This window comes from Giraffa tippelskirchi, chromosome 3 (assembly GCF_054371585.1).
Source record: "Giraffa tippelskirchi isolate mGirTip1 chromosome 3, T2T-mGirTip1v1.2.pri, whole genome shotgun sequence".
Taxonomy (NCBI): domain Eukaryota; kingdom Metazoa; phylum Chordata; class Mammalia; order Artiodactyla; family Giraffidae; genus Giraffa; species Giraffa tippelskirchi.
This window is the reverse complement of record NC_137277.1, coordinates 157797545-157822609: the sequence shown is the minus strand read 5'-3', so window position 1 is coordinate 157822609 and position 25065 is coordinate 157797545. Positions and strand designations below refer to the sequence as shown.

The window sequence follows — 25065 nt, the reverse complement described above, 5'->3', positions numbered from 1 at the left end:
CCTATTCCTGTCTTTCCCCTCTTATTTCCCCTCTCCACTCTGGTTACCACTAGTTTATTTTCTAAGTCTGTGAGTCTGTTCCTGTTTTCTTATGTTAATGTGTTTGTTTTATGTTTTAGATTCCATATATAAATTATAACATATAGTATTTGTTTTATCTAACTTATTTCGTTTAGCATAACACCCTCTAGGTCCATCCATGTCTTTGCAAATTCCAAATTTCATTCTTTTTTATGGCTGAGTAATATTCCTTTGTGTTTATGTATGTGTATGCAGATGTATATAGGTACATATATGTATACATACATGTGTGTATATATACCACATATTCTTTATCCATTTATCTGTTGATGGACACTAGACGCTTAGATTTCTTCCATGTCTTGGTGACCGTAACTCATGCTTTCATGGACATTGGGGTGTATGTATCTTTTCAAAATAGTGTTTATGTTTTCTTCAGATGTATACCCAGGAGTGGAAATCCTTGATTATATGGTAGTTATATGTTTACATTTTTGAGGAACCTCCTTAGTGTTTTCCATAGTGGTTCCTCAAATTGACACACCTATCAGCAGTGTATGTGAGTTCCTTTTTCTCCACATCTTCACCAACATGTGTTATTTGTAGACTTTTTGATGATAGTCATTCTGACAAGTATGAAATAATATCTCATTGTGGTTTTGATTTGCATTTCTCTGATGATTAGCAATGTTGAGCATCTTTTCATGTGCCTATTGGCCATCTTTATACCTTCTTTGGAAAAATGCCTATTCAGGTCTTCTACTGTATTTTTTAAATTGAGTTATTTATTAGTTATTGAGCTGCATGAGCTCTTTAATATTATGAATATAAATTCTTATTAGTCATATAATTTACAAATATTTTCTTCAATTCAGTAGGTTGTCTTTTTGTTTTGTTAAGTTTTATTTTTATTTTCAAATTCTTTTAAGTGTAGTTAGGACCCATTTGTTCATTTTGTTTTGGTTCACTTTGCCTTAGGCAACATATCCAAACAAATTGTTGCTATGATTTATGTCAAAGATTTATATTCTGCCTATAATTTCCTATAGGAATTTTATGGTTTGTGATCTTATATTTACCACCACCAGTTACTGAAGAGATTATCTTTTCTCCATTGTATGGTCTTGCCTCCTTTTGTGTAGTATGGAAATTCAAAATTCTTCCGGTACATGAGGACTTCCTCAGTGGCTCAGCTATAAGAAATTCACCTGTAATTCAGGAGATGCAGGAGATGTGAGTTTAATCCTTGGGTTTGGAAGATCCCCTGAGGGGAAAATGGCAACCCACTTTAGTATTCTTGCTGCAAAAAAATCCCATGGATGGAGGAGCCTGGTGGGCTACAATTCATGGAATCACAAAGAGTTCAACAGGACTGACATCTTTCTATTTCTTAGTATCATCTTCAACTCCCTTCATCAGTGTCTTAGAGTTTTCACATTATATGTTTTTTCCCTCTCCTGTTAAGTTTTTTCCTAGAAATTCTTCTCTTTTTGATGAAATTCTAAATATGATTGTTTTCTTGTTTCCTCTTCCTCATAGTTCATTTTTATTATGTAAAAAGCAACAAATTTCTGTATATTAATTTTGTATCCTGAAACTTAACTGATTTTGTGTATTAATTCTAATAGTTTTTTTTTTTTTGGTGGAGACTTTAAGATCGTCTATATATAATAACATGCCATCTGCAAATAACAGTTGCAGATGCCAGTTTTACTTCTTCCTTTTCTTCTCTCAATTTGGATGCCTTTTACTTCCAATTGCTGTGGCTAGTATACTTCCAATACTGTGTTAAATAGGAGTGGTGAGAATAATAGTCTTTGTCTTTTTCCTGATTTTAGAGGAGAAATTTTAACTTTCCCCTGTTGAGTATGATGTTAGTTGTGGGTTTCTCAAATGGCTTTTATTATGCTGAGATATGTTTCCTCTGTACTAGCATTAATGAGAGTTCTTATCATGAACGAATGTTGAATTTTGTCAAATGCTTTTTCAGTGTCTATTGAGATGATGATGTGACTTTTTTTTCTTCCTTCCTTTTGCTAATGTGGTGTGTCGTATTGACTGAGTTGCAGTATTAAATCATCCTCGCCTCCCTGAAATTTGTCCGATTTGGTTTGTTAATATAGTGTTGAAAAAATATTTGTCTTTATTCACTAGAGATATTTACCTGTAATTGTATTTTTTGTAGTGTCTTTGTTTTTTCTATTGGAGTAATGGAAGGAATTTGAAAGTGTTTATCTTCTATATTTTTTGAAAGGTTTGGGAAGGATAGGTATTGACTGTTCTATAATTGTCTGGTGGAATTCTGTCATGAAGCCTTTGGTTCCTATACTTATCTTTATTTGAAGTTTTTGATTACTGATTCAATCTCATTACTAGTGATCATTCTGTTTAGACTTTCTATTTCTGCATGATTTAGTCTTAGAAGGTTATCTATTTCTAGGAATTTTTATTTTCTTCTGGGTTGTCCAGTTTGTTAACTTTTAATTATTTATAGTAATCTAATATCATCCTTTATATTTCTATGATGTTCTTTGCAATTTTTTGTTGTTCATTTCTGATTTTATTAATTGAGCTCTTTTTTTTTCCTTATGAGTCTTGCCAAAGTTTCATCACTTTTATTTTTACCAGTAGTGGAAGTCTCTCAGTCATGTCCAACTTTTTGTGGCCCAAAAAATTCTCCAGGTCAGAATCCTGGAGTGGGTGGCCATTCCCTTCTTCAGGGGATCTTCCCAGTTCAGGGATCAAACCCAGGTCTCCCACATTGCAGGCAGATTCTTTACCAACTGAGCCACCAGGGAATCCCAAGAATGCTGGAGTGGGTAGCCTATCTCTTCTCCATCAGATCTTCCCGACCCAGAAATTGAACCGGGGTCTCTTGGATTGCAGGTGGATTCTTTACCAGCTGAGCTATCAGAGAAAGCCACCTCCCCTGAATTTTGTTGATCTTTTCTATAAGATTTTTAAATCTCTATTTCCTTTTTTCTTCAGCTCTGATCTTTATTAGATCCTTCCTTCTACTATATCTGGCTTTGCTTATTCTTTTTATTTTAGTTTAGACATGTTAGATTGTTAATTTGAAATAATTCATGTTTCTTGAGGAAGACCTGCTTTGTTATCAACTTTCTTCTCAAAGCTAGTAATGTTGTGTTCTGTAGATATTGGAATGTTGTGTCCACTTTCATTTGTCTCAACATTTTTTTTTTAAGTTTCCTCTTTGATGTCCTCATTGACTCACTGGTTATTTAATAGTATGTTGCTTAGCCATTGTGTCTTTATTTTTTTCTTGCTTGCAATTGCTTTCTAGTTTCACACTTTTGTGGTTGAAAAAGATACTTGCTATGATTTCAATCTTATATTTAAAGAGGATTGCTTAATTGCCTAACATGTGATCTGTGCTGGAGGTTTCTTGTTCAATTGAAAGTAATGTTTTTTTCTGCTATTTTAGGGTGGAATGTTCTACATATATCTATTAACTTTTTATGATATAGTGTGTCAATTAAGTCCAATGTTTCCTTTTTGTTTTTTCGTCTGGATAATCTATCCATTGATGTAGGTCAGCCCTCTATTATTTTATTATTAATGCTATAAAATCTCTATTCATACCTTTATATTTACTTCCTTTAGATTCTGTGTTGGGTGTATAAATATTTACAAGTGTTAACACTTCTTGTTAGATTGAACCCTTATCATTATGTAATATCCCTCTTTGTCTCTTGTTAGAGTCTCTGTTTTAAATTGTATTTTGTCTAATATGCTGGGGCTGCTGCTAAGCCACTTCACTCATGTCCGACTCTGTGCGACCTCATAGACAGCACCCCACCAGGCTCCCCGTCCCTGGGATTTTCGAGGCAAGAGTACTAGAGTGGGTTGCCATTTCCTTTCCAATGCATGAAAGTAAAAAGTGAAAGTGAAGTCGCTCAGTTGTGTCCGACTCTTAGTGACCCCATGGACTGCAGCCTACCAGGCCCCTCCATCCATGGGATTTTCCAGGCAAGAGTATTGGATTGGGTTGCCATTGCCTTCTCCGTTTGTCTAATATAAATATTGATATTCTAGTTCTCTTTTTGATTCCCTTTGCATGAGATATCTTTTGTCTATATTTTCACTTTTACTCTGTGTGTGTGTATGTGTGTATATATATTTAGATCTGAAATGAGTTTTGTATAAGCTGCTCATATATGGGCACTTCTTTTGTGGGGGCGGAATTGTTGGTTAGTTTTCTTTTTCTTTTTTTCTTCCATTCAGCCACCTTAAGTCTTTTGACTGGGGCATTTAGTCTATTTACATTTAACATAATTTTTTATAGGTGTACTTTTTGCCATTTGGTTGTTTTCTGATTGATTTTATACTTGTTCTCTGTTCCTTTATCCTTCTTTTATCCTATTCCCTTGCAGTTTGATGACTTTTCTTTAGTGGTATATTTGCATTTTTAAAAAATTTATGTTTTGTGTATGTAGTGTAGGATTTTGGTTTTAGTTTGCTATGATGTTCATGTGCAATCCCTTCAAGAGTTGAGTCTTGGTTCCGCATAGTCCTCCTGCTCTTCCAGATGTAAGCTCTGCTGATTTTTAAAGTCAGTTTTATGGAGTTTTATCTTCCCAGTGCACGCCCAGGCTAGAAAGCTTTATGTGGGGATCAGGTCCCTTGCTTCGCAGGGGCAAGCTTCATGGTTGTGATATACCACTAGTTATGCATGGCCACGCCAAGAATGAGAGTTCTGATCAGACCACATCTCTGCCCAACCTACCTATCTCAATGTGTCTTTTTTTCTATATCCTTAGTTGCAGAAGACCTGTTCTGCTAGCCTTCAGGTAGTTTTGAGAGATAATTGTTGTGTATATAATTGTAGTTTCAGTGGGTCCACAAAAGGGAGCAAATTCAGGATCTTCCCAGTCCACATCTTGATCCAGAAACAATAAATCTCAATAGTTTTGCATATTTTAAATAATTATAAAAGAATATTAAAATGTCAGTTTGAAATACTTGTGTAGGATATCTAATTGGGTGTGAGTACATTAGAGACACTAGAATAGAAGTTAAGAATTCAGAACTATTTTGACTTGCTACAGAAAGTCATCAAAAATAGACAGGTATATTTTCAAAGATGCTTATATTAAAGAAAAATAACAAGGATTTGGTATATAATTTGAGTAGGAAAAAATCTAGAAAATAGCGTTTTATGCATTTATCCAAGAATGTATTATTATTTTTAATGTGTGCAAAATTGTTCCTAAACCCTGTTTAAATATTCAGAAATTGTGAGGTACTGCAATCACCTGAATTTTAAGGTAAATGAAGGAATATTTAAGGAACTATTCACTATTCTCACTAAGTACCAAATTAGAGAAAATCAACTGTAATTAAAGAATAAGGGAATTGTTTCAAATAAAAAAAAGGAACCGTGGTTATAAGAGTTGTGAAATGCAATAGAGATTTAGAAACAATAAAGATTGATTTTTCTGGAATCATCTGAAGGTAAATGGAAAGCCCAGTGAATCAGCACAATCTCTTCTAATTTTTGGTTGAATAGCAACCAAATCCTGGGAAGTATATAACTGCAGTTTTCACATTTTTTTTTCTTAAAGTACTATGTAAGAAAAAATGGTTATAAATTTCTGTCTTTCAAAACAAATCATGCATTTCCCCCCCTAGGTTTACTGCTACTATGGTATGAGAAGTTGGTCAAATTTCTTTCATTTTTCCATTTCTTTTTATTTCCATCATCAAATGGCATGGATATCAAATTGTTCCTTGGATTAGATGTGTTTTGAAGCATTTACGGGTTTAATGATTGTCAGTAGTATTCACTCAAACAAAGTCTCTTTGGAAGCATACACTGACAATAAAAATCAGTTTTAGTCAACAGCAGCTTACACCGCAAGGAGAGGGATATCTGTGGGTGAATATTGGTAGGCATTCAGTCTTCAGTTGACAAAATAGGCAGTTTCCTAGGACTAAACATAACTGGACCAGAACCAGAGCCTGAGTTCTCTCTTTTCTGATGCATTCTAATGATTTCTATTTACAATTGTGGTCCTTGGACACAGTCATGATTGTGCTGTTCAAATAATGTTTTATTTTTAATTATCAGAAATTTCATAGAATCATTTTCAGTGAAAAACAATATCTAAAAAGACCTTAAACATTGCGTTCTATTTTTTAATTCAATAGCCATCTGTTCAGTGCCAGGGTCTGTACTAATGGCCATAACATACCCAGAAACAATATAAGGAACCAATTCTGTAATTTAGGAATAAATCAGAAGTTGAAGAAGTAAGATATAAACAAACCAAAGACCACATGACAAAGAAATTAGAAGCAACGGTTCTTATTTTTGTCTTCAGCTCTGATTGTCCACAGATAGTTCATCTCCCTTAGCTATTAACAAAGATAACATTATTTATAATAGTTAGCATTTGTTGAACTCTTACAGACATTTTCCTTATATCTTCTATTCTTTATAACACCTTTATAAGAGAGGTATTTGCTATTTACTTTTTAAGATGAAGAAACTGAGGCTCAGATAGGATAAACAACTTGGTCAAGACCACAAACTTGGAAGGCACAGCTCAGGTTTGCTGGGCAGTTGAGTTCACATTTCTTACCATATGTTTAATTTTCTCTCTCTCTCTCTCTCTCTCTCTCTCTCTATATATATATATATAATTACTGGGGAAGTTGTTAGATAAGTCCGTATGTTTCAAAATAGTCTTTAAAAAAAAAAAAAAAAAAACAAAAAAAATAGTCTTTAGTATTTAAATAGTTTTTAGAAAGTAAAAGGCCCATGCCGCTCAGATTCTTTCTAGTGGCTGAAAGGAGAGGAACAATGGATAACTAACATGATTATTTGACCTCATCAGACATTGTGAGCTTAATTGGCACTTAGATATCTCTTGACTTTTTACCCACATTGCCTAGTGACCTGCCAATATTAACTCAAAACTATGTTACTGGGTCTTTTTCAGCATTAAGCAATCTTGCCATTACTAAGTCTCTTCTTATAATTTTATTTGCAATCAATATGCCTTGTAGCTCATGTCATCAGCAGTGGAGTGTCCTACTGAGATGTTTCAAGATATTTGTTCATGGCAGGGTATTAACAGTACCTACAAGAATGTGACTGTAAATTCCAGAAAACAAACAAAAACTAAACAAAACAAACAAAAAGAAGCTAGGACAAATTCAAGCCATATTTGTGGCTTTTAAATATAACATTTTATATTCATCTCCTATAATTCTTTAAAAATTACTTGGTTCCATGAGACCTTCCAGATATAAAAGGCTAGAGCAATAAATTTTGGACTGAGAGATTTTCTATAACCTTTCTTCTCCTAATATTTACATAATTAGCTGGGCAGGCGGAAGGGATGTTTGGGATGAGGTGAATAGGATCTCCACCATCATTATTATCAGAAAATTTGTCATGAATAAATTAGATATCACCTACTCATGCATGGCTTTGTTCAAAATGGTTTGAACATATGGTTTCTCAACATGAACATACCATGATACCCCAGTGCTCCTATAGCAGAATAATTATTTGTTAGGCTAATGTTTAAGTTACGTGTATTATTTTTCAAAACCAGAGTGTAATAAATAAGCAGCATGGATAATGAAAGAGATTCATTTCAGACACAAAAATCTCAATTAAATCAGTAAATCCCTCCAGTCTCAGAATCTGGTCAAAGGAGTAACTATTGTCTTTAACCTGACTTTTCATGAAGTTAAAAAAAACTGTTTCTAAGAATTCCACCCTCTGGAATGAGAAGTACATATATTCTACAATGCAGTTAATTCAAAGATATACACATGCATACATACATTAAATAATATGTGAATGCAAAGATGTTCTTAGTTATATCTTACTTTCTCATGTGGCTAAAGACACTTGGAGCACCCTTTTCTATGATCAGTTAATCTTTATATGTTCACTGTTGTTCTTTACTCATATCTATAACACTTTTTATACTAGAGTCTTCATTATTTGCAGGTTATTTGTAGCCTCTGCTAATGTGCAGCCAAAAAGCCCATGCCAAGAGGTGCATCCTTTTCAGTTAATAGCTACAAAGAGTTTATCCCTCTAATAAACACTGCAGAATTTCTGCTGACGTTGTGTCTTTGCTCATAAACCTCTTCTTTTTCCTGAGTATGCTTCACCTGTGTTTTCTCTAATAATACCGTCCCTATGACCTTCTATCTTATGATAAGCCAATATATTTTTATAGTTTTTATTAAAAAATATACACTTCCTAGGTGAAGTTAGAGTTAATCATGAATTTGTTAGGAAGAATGATGGATATTATAACATGTTTTAGCCAAAGGATTGATAATGTTGATTATACCCTATCAGTTCAGTTAAGTCGCTCAGTCATGTCCGAGTCTTTGCAACCCCATGAATCGAAGCACGCCAGGCCTCTCTGTCCATCACCAAGTCCCGGAGTTTACACAAACTCATGTCCATCAGGTCGGTGATGCCATCCAACCATCTCATCCTCTGTCGTCCCCTTACATCATCTAGTTCTATCCATATTTTGAGAGGCCTTGCACAGAAGTGAATGGACACTCTGGCCCACACATCCAGGATCTATACATTCCCCCTTAAAGATCTGCCCCTGGGCCACCCCATGCTTCCTAGGTGTACTCGCACTTGTGGCACAGTCTGTTGTCTGGTGGACAGAACACAACTGGGAAAGATGATATCACTGACCCTAAATAAATATTTGGTCAGGAGTGGACTTTTGAGGAATGAAATTCTGGGTTCACAGAGGTTTGCAGATGATCTATGTAGAAGAGAGGATTGCAGGCTACAGATAGGTATCCTCTGAACTCCTCAGACTACCTACTGGTGAAGGTGTGGCCAGTGAAGAGACACAGGGTTTAACAAGCATTTGTTGGTCTCTTACTGAGTAACAGTACTTATCTCGTTACATGGGACACAGGAGTGAGCAAATTAAATGGCTGCACTTGTAGTGCTTATATTATGGGAAAAGGTGAGGAAGACTATAAATATTAAATGTGGTAAATATATAAAGTATACAATATGTTAGGGAGTGAAAAGTATTGTAGAAACAATAAAAATGAAAGTGGGTAAAAGTGGGAGGGTCGCCATATTAAATAGGTCAATCAGAGGTGATCTCCACTGAGAAGGTGAAACTTGAGCAGAAACCTGACGGCAGTGAGAAAATCAGCCAAGAAGATATCAAGAAGGAGAGAAACTCAGGCTCTTAAAATTGCACTGATCACCTTGAGGTAGGACCATGCTCAGCATACTGAAAGAACAACAAAGAGACCAACAAAACTGGAAAGATTGAGCAAGATGTTAGAGTTAAAAAGAGAAGTCAGAAAAGGAATGATGAACAGATCATATAGTACAGAGTTGTCCATTCGAAATGCAGTGAGAGCCATAAAAATGTAATTTTCAATTTCCATGTAGCCACAATAAAAAGGTACAAAGAAACAGGTAAATTCAGCTTTAATAATACAGCTAATATAAATCAATTTATCTAAAATGTTTTCATTTCAACATGTAATCTTTGAGATTCATAATGTGTTTTATACTGACAGCATATCTCATTTCATACTAGCCATATTTCAGTTGTTCAGTGGACATCTATGACTAGTGGTTGCTCTACTGGACAACACAGATATAGGTTTTGACTCATTATTTACAGAACTTTATTACTCTGAGTGACTTGGGAGACATTTCAGTCTTAAGAATTTAAGTGTCATGACTTGATTTATGTTTTTAAAAGATCAGGGCTAGGCTTAACTGAGAATACACCAGAAGGCACCAAGAGCAGAAAATATAATAGTGATCTTGCTAAAGAATGATGGTGGCTCAGAGGATACCAGTGGATGCCATACATGCTTGGAGCCTTAATCCTTTTAAAGATAGAACACATAGGATGGATTGCTTTTGGTATGTGAATGGGAATTCAAAAGTGTCCCCAAGACTTTGGCCTGAATAATAGGAAAAATGAATTGACATCCGCTAAGGTGACAAAGGCTGTTGGAAGGATGGGGAAGGTAGACAGATATTAAGCTTTGTGTATATGTATCTGAGAAGTCTGTGAGGCATCCAAGTGAAGATGCAGAGTAGGCAGTAGGATATGAATCTGGAGTTTAGGAGTTTTGAGGTAATAATAGTTTGGAGATCATCAGCGTTAAAATTGCATAAAACTAGGGGGTAAGAGTAGACAGAGAAAAACAGAGGACCAAAGACAGCATGGAACATCTGATGTAAAGAGATCTAAAAATAGTCTGAAATTGGCATCAAATAATATCAAATTTGTTCACACTTTTGAATTATATATATATTTTAAAATTTAAGACCTATATTTATTACTGTTCTTATATGCATTTGGGGCTTCCCTTGTGGCTTAGTGGGTAAAGAATCCACCTGCAATGTGTGAGACCTGGGTTCGATCCCTGGGTTGGGAAGATCTCCTGGAGAAGGGAACGGCTACCTACTCCAGTATTCTTGCCTGGAGAATTCCATGGACTGTATTGTCCATGGGGTCGCAAAGAGTTGGACATGACTTTCATTTATATGCATTTTATTAAAAACTATAGCTTTAGATGAAGCCTAAAGTCTTTTTGTGATTATTTTTTTTGCTTTAAAATATGTCACAAACCTTCAGATAATTAACTTATAGACAACTACATTTAAACAGCATACAGTCAAAATAAAAATTGTGGTAATAATTAAATTAGAAACTGTAATCAGTATCTAATGCATATTGTGTGTATCTAATGCATATACACACAATATGAATTATATATATATATAGCCAGAGATATATTGATATAAGACAATTGTCCTTTGATTTCTATAAAATTAAACAATAATATAGCAGTTTGAAATCTGCCCCCCAGTCTACAATTAATGCAACTCTATTTTATTTATGATAAGTTTACCAGTTTATTTTTTTAAATATAAATATTGATAGTTATGTGTTCCTACCTAATTTTAGTCTGTCAGAGAATGAGATCTTTATTCTTTTAATTATATCCAGATCTCAGACATGAAGGATGCTTCATACAATAAAATTCATTATTTTTACTGTAAGCATATTCTTGACTTAAAAATAAAATACAACCCATTTTTCAAATGAAATTCTAACCCTTGTGATCTTGTGTGTCAAGGCAATTATTTATAATATGGTATGGAAATTAGTATATTCAATTAAAATGTGAAAATTATAATTAAATAACTCATTTTTATCTAAATGACTACATAAACATACTGACAGTTTTAAATTGTTTGACACAGGCCATCGTTTGTGTCTTTTCAGTCTATACGAGAAGTCACAGGCTACGTGTTGGTAGCTCTTAATCAGTTTCGCTATCTGCCTCTGGAGAACTTACGCATTATCCGTGGGACAAAGCTTTACGAGGATCGATATGCCTTGGCAATATTTTTAAACTACAGAAAAGATGGAAACTTTGGACTTCAAGAACTTGGACTGAAGAACTTGACTGGTAAGAAAAATATACAAAATAGCAAATATACTTGTATTATCAATATAATGTGATAGACACACACAAATGTGTACATGGTTTGTGCAGCATGTATTACATTGAGGAATTTTATAAAGCATTGAAATACATATTCATACTATTTATTCATTTTGTGAGAAATGATGCCCTACATTGCCCCAGTTTTATGTACAGATATTGTAAGTGCAATCTGAAGGATAGCATATGACTATATCTCATCTGAACAGAAGCACACTCTAAGGAAATGCTCAGTGACTGAAAACAGATATGAAGCAGGTTTAAGAATGCTCTGTTCAGGAGTCTTGGGTGAACAGTGGACCATAGCATCAAATCTCTGCAATAACATCCTAACTCTCACTTTCGTTAAAGCTCAGTAAATACACAATCCATTATATCTGGTGCCATTAATCTGGCTTTTTGTACAATCCCTTATTTTTGGAAAACATATCTAATGTATTAATACAGTTTTGATTTCTCTTATTGAGCAACTCACTAAGTGCCATAAGTAATTCTTCCTCAGAAAGCTTTAATCATCAGTGATTTTTCCCCCTAAGATTGGAATTAGGTAATTGCTAACAACCTAAAATTATCATCTTGCTACAAATAATTCTGTGCGGACTCTGTGTTATAAGCTGGCCTTTGCAATTCCATTGATGTCTTTTCAGTTCATGTAGTTCAGAGTTCATAAACGCTATGGTGGAGGCTATAGGTACAAGAATTCTAATCATGAATTTTACCATATGTGCCTGCAACCAAAAATGTGCTAATTAGTAATTACATCAGAGTGGGAGAAAGGAGTTTGAACTATTAATATAACCTGAATTAATATAATGCAAAATTAATATATTTTTTGTGTGTCTTTGAGTCCACACAGTGGTCATGTTTCTTGATACTAGAATTTGAAATATTTTAGAAGTATTGCCTTAAAATATTAAGAAACAAATAAGATTAATATTGTCGTTATTAAAATTATATGTTTCTATATTTACAGAGGACATAAAATATATAATTTTAAGTTAGAAGTAGCTTTAGAAGTAGCTTTATAGTTATCCAGACGTGAACTAAAATTGGAATATCTTGGATGAAGAAAGGAATGATGATTATGTTATTTATTTTGGACATGATTGCTATAGACTTCATAACATAATGGTAAATGCAAATTGCTCGAGTTTATATCCTTCATCAACATTTTTACCTTTTTTTTCCTTCAAAAATACTCTCCTTACTGAAGAGCAGGGTATTTGACTAAATTGCTACTTACATGGAAATAATGATAGGAGGAAGAATTTTTGAAATAGAGAAAAATTGAACGATTGAAATTAGGAATCCAAAAATAACATGATCCAATTAAAACTTGCCAAAAAAAAACATTGTGTTTTCTTCTTGCTTGTCCTCTGATTATATTAAAGAAAAAATTGAATAAATTTATTTTCAAAATCTTATAACATATTATTAAGTTATTATTCCACAATATATGCTATTTGAAGAATCTTCTCACAAAGGAAATTAGTCTTTAAAGAGTTATTCATTTCCACATTTAATTAACCTCAAAACTATTAAAATATAAAAAAGGAATTATTTAGTCACAATTATGCAACATTTGAATATATCTTTTCTGTTAGTGAGCTTCCTCCTTGTCTTGTGATTGTGACAGTTGTCTTACTTATGATTGACTAGTTTCATATCAAAATATAGCATTATTATCTTAAAAATATTATTCCCTAAATTGCCAGAAACCTTATGATATTTTCCTATGTAGCAGTAAAGATGGGAAATTAATAAATGAGTAAAATAATTATTTGAATGTTTAGAAAAGATGAGTATTTGTTCAGCAGTTATTATTAATTTCTTATTTGAATATGAACTAATGTAAAGTGCAGTAAAATAAATGATGGAAAATTTAGATATTTTGGAAAATCTCCAGATATTTTAATATATATATTTTATATGAATGATGACTACATGCCAACATTATTCCATGAGACAGTCTAGAATCATTGATCATATTTTAGGTAATAAGATCAATAGTGTTGCTCTCATTTTGAAAATCAGAAGTTTTACAGTAAGTACCACTGTGTTTGTGTATAAGAATATATGAGGAAGGACAGGAGACTTATAACTATTTAAATCTTCATCAGAAAGGAATTGGGATAAAATTTGCTCTACAGTAATATCTTAAAGGGTTTAGTCTTCTAAGTAACTTGATCAAAGTAGTAACCAAACATTTCAGTTCACTTTAGGTAAGATTGTTTTTGTGTTTTGGAAAGAGCTTTCTTTTGGTGTTGATATGTTATACAAAAAAAAAAAAAAAATTGATGCATAATGTTATATTAAGGGTGGAACTACTGGGGCTAGCCCTAATTTTAGACTTAGGGTTCGCATAATGTGAAGGGAAATAGAAAACCTGCTAAGCAGTCCCATACCTCATTGCCTAACTGCAGTAGTGAGTTAAACTTTTAACCCAGTTCTTAAGGGGCCTGCAGTATCAGCATCACCTGGGTACTTGTTGTATAAATTCAGATTCTTGGGCTTCACCTGAGACCTAATGGATGGTAAATTCTGGACCTGAGGCCCACCAATATGTATATTAAGGACCCCTCCAATATTTCTGATAACTATTAAGAAACAATGTTCTAATTAATTAAAGATACTAAGAAATGGTAGCAAAATATCTAGTTAATGTCTTCACCCTTACTTGATCCAAATACTTTTCATTCATTTATCTCCTGGAGAGAAGAGAAGGAAAGGTACAGATATGTTTATGATTGAATGACAAGAAATATACTCTCAGTTGATATAGGAATGAAAAGAACACATTAGGACCCTGGATGGAAGTGAAAGTTGCTCAGTCGTGTCTGACTCTTTGCGACCCCATGGACTATACAGTCCATGGAATTCTCCAGGCCAGAATACTGGAGTGAGTAGCCTTTCCCTTCTCCAGGAGATCTTCCCAACCCAGGGATCGAACCCAAGTCTCCTGCATTGCAGGCAGATTCTTTACCAGCAGAGCCACAAAGGAAGCCCTGGATGGAAACATTTGTATAAAAGAGTGCAGAGATGAGCAAGATGCTGGGAACAAACTTTCTTCCATATTACCATTTGTCTAAGACCAATTTTATGTAATAATAAACCATTACAAGGACAATAAGAATTTATTGTGAATTTTCCTTTTAAGCAAGATTTTCTTTTTGCACACTTTCAACAAAATAAATAACAAGTACTATTGTTATAGCAAATAATTTTGAGATTGAGATTTCAAAGCTTTTTGATATATTCATATTTTGTGTTTCTCCTGAAATCTTTTTTGTTCTGTTGACTTTAGAATAATATGCCTTTATAATAGTACATATGCTCCTGAAAACTCTATCTTTGTGTAAAAGGGATATTTGGTTAAGATGAGGACTGTCATATATAAGGGTTAATAGTTGGATACCACTTACACATTTATAGATTAACTCCTCACCTTACGCATTTTTATTAATTGAGCTTGATGCTCACCAGAAGCTATTCCTTGGACGATAAACATTACTACAGATCGCACTTGGCTACTTTTGTTTTGGTTGTGACCAAAGACAAGAACCATACTTAAACATGTTTTCTGGCTAGAAAGAAAGACTTGTCTTACTCCTGCCACTCACATTTCCCTGGTCGATTATGAATGAGGTGGGGAAGAGTGGCAAAGGGTCAGGCCCCTAGACTAAGGATATGACACATAATCCAAAATGCAGTAAGGAACTTGTCTTGGCAAGCTCTCAGTGCCCTGTTACACTGATCATCTTTTTCTGGTCAAGAGAGAGCATGTACTGCCATCAGTGTTTCCCATCAGACACATGTTCACCTCCAGGTCGCTGGGAATGACATCGCTGTGTTCGAGGACAGAGACAGGGAGAATGTTTTATTACTTCCTCAGTTAAGGTCACTTGCATGTGGCTGTGGTTCTTCTTAATCATTCTCAGTGATGATGTTCTGATGATTTTATCAGCTCCTTCTTAACCAAACATTCATACTTGAAATTCAAATTAATGTTTAATATATTTAAAACCTTAAGCTGATGAGCTCCTACTTATTTAGTCACCTGTCTGGCCAAAATATAAAGGTTGTTTTATTATATAGGACATAAAAACCACTCTTATTTTGCTCTTTTATAATTTATAAAATTACCTCATCTGTTAGTAATGGTGGACGATATGATACAATTTAATCTATATTTTATACTGTAGATATAAAGGAATCTTTGAGAAATAACTAAGGGTACTTATATCTGTTCTAGTATCTGTATCCTTTTTTATAATGATGATAACCTACGTACAAATTTAATATATGAATTTGGTTTTTTACAGCAAATTTCAAATTGAGTATTTACATTTTGACTTCATGAATTAGAGAATATACGTTTTGAGTAGGTGAAATATGGAATGATACAAATACAAAATTTCTATTTTCTAAGTGTTAGCCAGTTTTGCTACATATTTTTAGACTTATCAGTTCAGTTCAGTTGCTCAGTCGTGTCCATCTCTTTGCGACCCCATGGGCTGCAGCACGCCAGGCCTCCCTGTCCATCACCAACTCCCAGAGTTTACTCAAACCCATGTCGATTAAGTCGGTGATGCCATCCAACCATCTCATCCTCTGTCGTCCCCTTCTCCTCTCGCCTTCAATCTTTCCCAGCGTCAGGGTATTTTCAAATGAGTCAGTTCTTCACATCAGGTGGCCAAAGTATTGGAGTTTCAGCTTCAGCATCAGTCCTTCCAATGAACACCCAGGACTAATCTCCTTTAGGATGGACTGGTTGGATCTCCTTGCAGTCCAAGGGACTCTCAAGAGTCTTCCCCAACACCAGAGTTCAAAAGCATCAGTTCTTTGGTGCTCAGCTTAGACTTATAGATTCGTGTATTAACGCCTGTAATATATATGGCTATTTTAATTGGTTAACTGTGTACTGAGTCATCTTAATTATTTGAGATGTGGACGAAATAAAAAAGTAAAATGCTTAAGTTATTTTGAGGAGCTCACAATAATAATGTAAAAGACGTATTAAATTTACTGAATTCACCTAGACTAAAAATAAAATAAAATGCTTAGTCTAGGAAATACAACATCTGAATTGATGAAATGTCTGAGTAGTACATCTGAATGTCTGACTTCAAGTATGTAATGGCTACTAATTAAAATAGTACACCAAAGAATTGCAGCACCTTTTAACGTTTAAATTTCCTAACCCACTTTGGCATTATTCAGTAATTCTCAAATGAATAATTTTGAAATGGACAGGCCACCTGTAATTGACTCAGTGTATGTCCAAAAACATAGATTGTGGGACCAGAAAAATTGGTTTAAATGTCATACCATCACTTAGCATGTCTCACTGAGACTCAGAATCTCCATCTTTAAACCCAAGGAAAATTTTACCTTCCAGTGCTAGTTATAGGCATTAGTGAAATAAAGCAGGGAACTTGTCAACCACAGCACCTTCCATGTAGACAGTACTTAGGAAACCTCAGTGCTCTTTCTCTGTATTGTTTTGTTTTTAGCTTTCCTTTGTGTCAACACACTGACAAAACAATTGTACCTGTTTCTGCATATTCGAATAGATGCCTATTGCTTCACTGCGGCTTTGAAAAGTGATTTGTTTAGACAAAAGGATGCTCCAAATTTCAGCATCTCTTCCTGATTCTACTTTGAAACTATTTTAAGTGTAAGATCTCTTTCTCTGGCGGTGAGAAGCCTGAGGCTTTTCTTTGTCTACTTTCAGTCTGATTGCTGCCTTGGGTACTTCACAGCTCTTCTTTCCTGTCTTTCAGTGTCTCATGCCAAGCACCTGTTGCCCTAGCCCTTCATTTCAAATTCCCATCATCATGTTTCACTCTTCACTGGCCCTGACATTTGTCTTGACCTAGACAAGAGACATATTCATTCTAAGTTCTTTTACTGACAGTAGAGTCACTAAGCATTCTTCAGCAGCTCTGTGAAAGGTCTTAGTAATGTTTGAGTGGGTTCAACCATCCTATTTCAGGGATTGCTGTTAAATATGATGTTTGACAAAAGTACTACCAATATTTACATAAGAAGCAGCACTCAGCGTATCGTGATATCTACAGGAAAAAAATGATCCCAAGAATACTCCTAGCTTAAGGTAAATTAATTGGAAAATGATCTGATCAAAACTAACCTACAGTGAAAATCCTGTGAGTCAGATGGAATCAGTGAAGAGTGGCACATTCTTATGAAGGTGTCAATTTTTCGATCAGGTCCACAATTTCTAAAATTGATACTCTAGCCAGTGTTTTCTAAAGAAGATTGTTTGCTTGTCATGTCAAACAGTGTGCATTAACTAGAAAAATGAAAACTATAGCAATACATTTATGTGTATAAGTAAGACGGAAGCATAGTTGAAAGGAAATGTTATAATTATGGGATCAGATAGAGTGACCAGTTCAGCAAATTTCTAGGACTCAGCTTTCGAGAACTGATAAGTGAATTTATGGAACCGTATGAAGGTAAAAAGGGAATTTCTTCTGCATTATCACTGATCAGAAGAGAGATCATTACTGGAAAAATCAAACTTGGGAAGGGGAATCTCCAGGGAATAGGGCAATTTTCTTTTTTTTTTCTTCACTAACCATCATATTTTCTGTCACAAGTACAAAGATAATCTACTTGGGCCATAAGAAGCAACCCCCTTGGTTTATCTCCCAATCAGGGTTCCTGAAAATTCCCATTCTATGAACTGCATTCTTTTCCATCTCTATAGCATCCTTAGGAAAAACTGAGGAAATTTAGTCTAATGGGACTCTTTCAGGAAAATTCCCTACTTGAGACTTTAAACCTCTGTCATTATTCTTTCTTGTCACTAACATATACCAAGATTTGTATGTTCCCTTCCCTAAGAGAATATATATAGAAGAAAATACGTAAGGTCAACAAACTCCCATATTAAAGCCCATTTATTAAGAAAGCATGCATGTTTGCTTATGACATTTAGAAAATGGAGGAAATTCTTTGCTCCTCAGGGTCCGAAATGCAGTGAGAGAAATTGATTTTTTATTACCGTAAGTCCATGATTTGACTATGAGGAAAGAAGTAAGAATATCAGAATATCTACCTCCTCTTCTTCGCATTTGCTTTGCTGGGACTGCAAATTGTTGCTATTGTTTTTAGTCACTAAGTCGTGTCCAACATTTTGTGACTGTAGCCCACCAGGCTTTTCTGTCCATGGGATTTCCCAGGCAAGAGTACTGGAGTGGTTGCCATGACCTTCTCCAGGGGATCTTCCTGACTCAGGGATCCAACCTGTGTATCCTGATTGTCAGGTGATTTCTTTACCATTTAGCTACTTGGGAAGCCCAGGCCTGAAGATACTCGACTGAAAAGAGCTGGTAAATTCTCTGCATCATTCCCTGTCACCAAACAAGTTGGGGCCAGAATCATTGGATTGCGGCACATTCTGATTTGCTGGAATCAAATCAGAACTCATGAAGCAGTGTGAGTAATATTTGGGGAGAACCTGACTCCCCAAACGAAAATAACGAGAATAAAGACTACGTGAGATCTTTGACAAGTTTAGTTAGAGGAGGCAGCCCCATGCTTGGCAGATCCTAAGACTCTCGGTCAGAGATAAGAAACGAGGCTCCATGTTGTTGTTTTTCCATGTTTACCAAAGGCATGATCATTTTAATATCCCACATTGTCATGGAGTTTCAAACTTCACAAAATGCTTTCAAGTTTCCCTTTCTTTGTTTCACAAACAGCTCATTAGTGCTGACCTGAAAAGTATCTTTATTGTCATTTTACATCTAAGGAAACGAAGCTTGACGTTTTGTGGTTAATTGTTGTTCAGTCACTCAGTTGTGTCTGGCTCTTTGCGACCCCATGAACTGTAGAATGCTAGACTTCCATGTCCTTCACCATCTCCCAGAGCTTGCTCACACTCATGTACATTGAGTCGGTGATGCCATCCAACCACCTCATCCTCTATCATCCCCTTTTTCTGTCTTCAAACTTTCTCAGTATCAGGGTCTTTTCTAATGAGTCAGCTCTTTGCATCAGGTGGCCAAAGTATTGGAACTTCATCATCAGTCCTTCTAATGAATATTCAGGATTGATTTGCTTTAGGATTGACTGGTTTGATCTCATTTAGGATTGACTGGTTTATGGTTAATAAAGGCACCTTATTCTAGAATCTAGATTTGTTTTTCATTTCTTCATATTATGCCATTCCTAAGAAATAGGACAATTTCTCCAGGTGAGGCCACAGTCAGCAAGATATTAAAATGTCTATAAACATGAAAAATTCAAACTTTAAACAGAAGACATTAAGGTTGTGTTTTAGTAAGACCTTCTTGATTTTAATTGTTACATAATACTTGAATACATCATGAATGTATGAATGGGAAATGCTGGTGAGTTCACAATAAAATATAGGCAAACACATAAAATGACAATATTATAAACACTGGGTTTAATTTAAAAGTATCATTATTAATTAATAAGTATCATCTTGATGATACACAAAGTATCATCATAATTAATAATTATAACTATTAAAAGTCAATAGTATTTATTAACTAACTTTATAGCTATTACCATTTGACTGCAGCTTTTTAAAAATAGAAATTACTATTCTCTTAACCATAATTCAAATGTTTATTAATGGGCCCCATTTTACTGGTAAAAGTTCAGGATTCTTTTGGAAAGTGATGTCAGTTCAAATATTTATTAGCTTTGTTTTCTTCCACTTGTATATATATTCAAGACATTGTGCTGAGATATGAGCTCATCCAAATTATCTCTACATCCCTGTCTCCTCTCAGTAAATATTATAGTTCTGACAAATATTTACCCACCAACTGCAATGTGAAAGCATTAGGAATGTATTTTCCCCAGTTATTTATATATTAATTTTTGGTCAAGCATCTCTATGGGATCAAGTGCCCCCATTTTAATCTGTTTTACCTTCTAAAGCAGAAATGTCCAATAGAACTTCCTGTGATGATAGAAACATTCAGTCTCTGCTCCATAAACTGAGTGGTCAGTAGCCAAATGTGGCCACTGAGAACCTGAAAGGTGGCTAGTGCAATGAAGGAAATTGATTTTCAATTGTATCTAACATAATTTATTTAAATTTAAATAGCCACATGTGGTTAGTGGCAATCATACAGTAAAGTCTTAAAAGGATGGCATATTTTCTGAACCCAAGCAGGAGGCAGTGAAATTTACAAGCATGGAGAAAGAATCAGAGCACAGTCTCTAAATCCGGATGCCCTCCATTCAAATCCATTTTAGATGCAAGTTATTCAGTGTTTTAAGCCTTAATTTCCTCTTCAAATGAGTGTGATGAGCATGTAGTTTGAAAGACAGTTGTGAAAGTTAAAGTATAATTTACATATAGCATTAAGTGGGCTTCCAAGGTGGCACAGTGGCAAAAAATCCACCTGCCAATGCAGGAGAGGCAAGACACACTCATTTGATCCCTGGGTTGGGAGAATCCCCTGGAGTAGGAAATGGCAACCCAGTCCAGTATCCTTGCCTGGAAAATTCCACGGACAGAGGAACCTGGCAGGCAACAGCCCATGGGATCCAAAGAGTCGGACACGACTGAGCTCATACACACATATATAGCATTAAGTGCAGTTCCTGAAATAAATATTACTCATTATTATAATATTTGAGAGGAAGAATGCTTTTGGTAAGAATAATAGAAACAGTCTACTTTTTCAGTCATTGAAAGCATGTTTGTCTTATGTGATCAAATTGTAAAATATAAAAGCTGTCATTTATGATTTAGCACCTGACCATATTATATTTGAGCAAGCTGAGTTCTGGATGCTATACTTTGCTTCTTAATATGCTTTAAGCTGCTAGGTATTAGGATTTAGGATTTCTGTTTGTCAGAAATCTGACTTTTTAAAAATGAAATTTTTACTCTGCCCATCACAGGGGAGACTAAAAGCACTTAGTTATAAGTAGGTCCCTAAGTCTCTGTCTTAAATAACTTAACTGAAAAAGCTAAAGACTAGGAGATTATAATGATTTTTATAGTAGAGAAACTAAATTGAAAAGTCTGATGAGAATTATTTCTAGCATAGACAATACCCTATGTTTAGGATTGTCTAGTTTATGTTGAAAGTTTTTCATTACATAATATTTATTTAATAGCAAATAAGTAACAAAAGAAACTCTACTATAGGATGTCTTGTCAAACAGGTAACTACCATATTTCACGAAATCTAAGTTATCATCAATTGTAAAAAAAATTTTTTTGATCACTGTTTGCAGGCCACACTGAAAAAAAAAGAAAGAAAAGTAAAACCCCAGTATAAATGTAAAAGATGGTATGGAAAATCAAATCTTAACAATAGTAAATATGAAATATGTATCTATTTTGTTCAACGGAATAAAATGATAATCATATGTAAATAAAATAGAGATACAACAAACATTATTTTCATGAATCATAGCAAAATTGCTGCTCTTGTAATTGTTAAACTGTTTGCTGTGGAAGCATCTGAAACAAGTTGCAATAGAAATAGCCAATATTTCATAAAAATATGAATGGTATTTTCCATTTATCTATATCTATCAGAGGATAGAGAAATGTGAATTTGCATGGCTCAACACCTTTTGATGAAATAAACAATACTAACGAGGAAATTTGGATTATTGGGTTTTTTTCCTGAATTGAGCTGGTTACTGACTCTACCAGCCAAAGAGAAGAAAATCATTTCAAAGGTAAAAATACAAAACAAAACATTTTTCTATGAATTTCCCTTAAACTTTCCTCCTTTAGTAATATATATAAGATTATTATAGGATATCAGAGAGAGAGAAAAAAAAGAATGCTTTCATTTGTATCTTTTGTACCAGTCTATCTGGAAGTTCAGTTCAATGCTTTTATCTGTTATTCTAGCTCTCATAGTATGTTACCCTCCTCCCACCCTTAATACTTTATGACCTTTCTGTAAAATATATTTTATACTTTCTAGCTGTAATTCTATTGTAAGCTAAGTTAAATTGTGTTAGTTATTAAATCATAATAACTGCAACAATTTTCAGGAATACCTGCAGGGAAAAAATGAAGAAAAAATGATAATCCATAGCCTTTTTCTTCCTTTGAGGACTATTCAATTCACTTAATTTCATTTGCGCTGTGATGCAAATTAGTGGTTTGATTTTTGGTATACATAATGTGGGGAAAAGCTGGTATTGAAAAGAACATTTTTTATTTTCAATCTACAATGAAATAGGGGGACTTCAAATCTTAATTAAAAATTTAAATGACATTTAATGAGTATATTCTGATCAGTTCAGTTCAGTCACTCAGTCGTGTCCGATCTTTGCGACCCCATGAACTGCAGCACACCAGGCCTCCCTATCCATCACCAACTCCCGGAGGCTACCCAAACCCATGTCCATTGAGTCGGTGATACTATCAAGCCATCACATTCTCTGTCATCCCCTTCTCCTCCTGCACTCAACCTTTCCTAGTATCAGGGTCTTTTCAAATGAGTCAGCACTTCGAATCAGGTGGCCAAATATTGGAGTTTCAGCATCAACATCAGCCCTTCCAATGAACACCCAGGACTGATCTCCTTTAGGATGGACTGGTTGGATCTCCTTGCAGTCCAAGAGACTCTCAAGAGTCTTCTCCAACACCACAGTTCAAAAGAATCACTTCTTCATCACTCAGCTTTCGTTACAGTCCACCTCTCACATCCATACATGACCACTGGAAAAACAATAGCCTTGACTAGACGGACTTTTGTTGACAAAATAATGTCTCTGCTTTCTAATATGCTGTCTAGTTTGGTCATAACTTTCTTCCAAGGAGTAAGTGTCTTTTAATTTCATGGCTGCAGTCACGATCTGCAGTGATTTTGGAGCCCAGAAAAATAAAGTCAGCCACTGTTTCCCGATCTATTTGCCATGCAGTGATGGGACTGGATGCCATGATCTTAGTTTTCTGAATGTTGAGCTTTAATCCAACTTTTTCACTCTCCTCTTTCACTTTCATCAAGAGGCTCTTTAGTTCTTCACTTTCTGCCATAATGGTGGTGTCATATGCATATCTGAGGTTATTGATATTTCTCATGCCAATCTTGATTCCAGCTTGTGCTTTCTCCAGCCCAGCGTTTCTCATGATGTACTCTGCATATAAGTTAAATAAACAGGGTGACAACATACAGCCTTGACGTACTCCTTTTCCTATTTGGAACCAGTCTGTTGTTCCATGTCCAGGTCTAACTGTTGCATCCTGACCTGCATACAGGTTTATCAAGAGGCAAGTCAGGTGGTCTGGTATTCCCATATCTTTCAGAACTTTCCACAGTTTATTGTGATCCACACAGTCAAAGGCTTTGGCATAGTCAATAAAGTATAAGTTTTTCTGGAACTCTCTTGCTTTTCCGATGATCCAGCGGATGTTGGCAGTTTGATCTCTGGTTCCTCTGCCTTTTCTAAAACCAGCTTTAACATCTGGAAGTTCACGGTTCACGTATTGTTGAAGATTGGCTTGGAGAATTTTGAGCATTACTTTATAGCGTGTGAGGTGAGTGCAATTGTGCAGTAGTTTGAGCATTCTTTGGCATTGCCTTTATTTGGGATTGGGATGAAAACTGACCTTTTCCAGTCCTGTGGCCACTGCTGAGTTTTCCAAACTTGCTAACATATTGAGTACAGCACTTTCACAGCATCATCTTTCAGGATTTGAAATAGCTCAACTGGAATTTCATCACCTCCACTAGTTTTGTTCGTAGTGAGGCTTCCTAAGGCCCACTTGACTTCACATTCCAGGATGTCTGGCTCTAGGTGAGTGTGAATGATCACACCATCCTGATTATCTGGGTCCTGAAGATTTTTTTGTACAGTTCCCTGTGTATTCGTGCCACCTCTTCTTAATATCTTCTGCTTCTGTTAGGTCCATAACCATTTCTTTCCTTTATCGAGCCTATCTCTTCATGAAATGTTCCCTTGGTATCTCTAATTTTCTTGAAGAGATCTCTAGTCTTTCCCCTTCTATTGTTCTCCTCTCCTTCTTCACATTGATTGCTAAGGAAGGCTTTTTTATCTCTCCTTGCTATTCTTTGGAACTTTGCATTCAAATTGGAATATCTTTCCTTTTCTCCTTTGCTTTTCACTTCTCTTCTTTTCACAGCTATTTGTAAGGCCTCCTCAGATAGCCATTTTGCTTTTTTGCGTTTCTTTTTCTTGGGGATGGTCTTGATCCCTGTCTCCTGTACAATGTCACGAACCTCTGTCACTCTATCAGATCTAGTCCGTTAAATCTATTTCTCACTTCCACTGTATAGTCATAAGGGATTTGATTTAGGTGATACCAGAATGGTCTAGTGGTTTTCTCCACTTTCTTCAATTTCAGTCTGAATTTGGCAATATGGCATTCATGATCTGAGCCATAGTCAGCTCCCGGTCTTGTTTTTGCTGACTGTATAGAGCTTCTCCATCTTTGGTTGCAAAGAATATAATCAATCTGATTTTGGTGTTGATCATCTAGTGATGTCCATGTGTAGAGTCTTCTCTTGTGTTGTTGGA

At 35.0% G+C, this 25065-nt stretch overlaps 1 protein-coding gene across 2 annotated transcripts in view; it reads left to right on the top strand.

Moving 5' to 3' along the window:
- Nucleotides 1–25065, top strand: part of ERBB4 (erb-b2 receptor tyrosine kinase 4) — a 1244626-nt gene that overhangs the window by 665831 nt on the left and 553730 nt on the right. For both annotated transcript variants that reach the window (XM_081582978.1, XM_081582977.1), the window contains exon 3: nt 11316–11502. In XM_081582978.1, coding sequence (XP_081439104.1) covers nt 11316–11502 — 187 coding nt within the window. The remainder of the gene's footprint in view (nt 1–11315; nt 11503–25065) is intronic.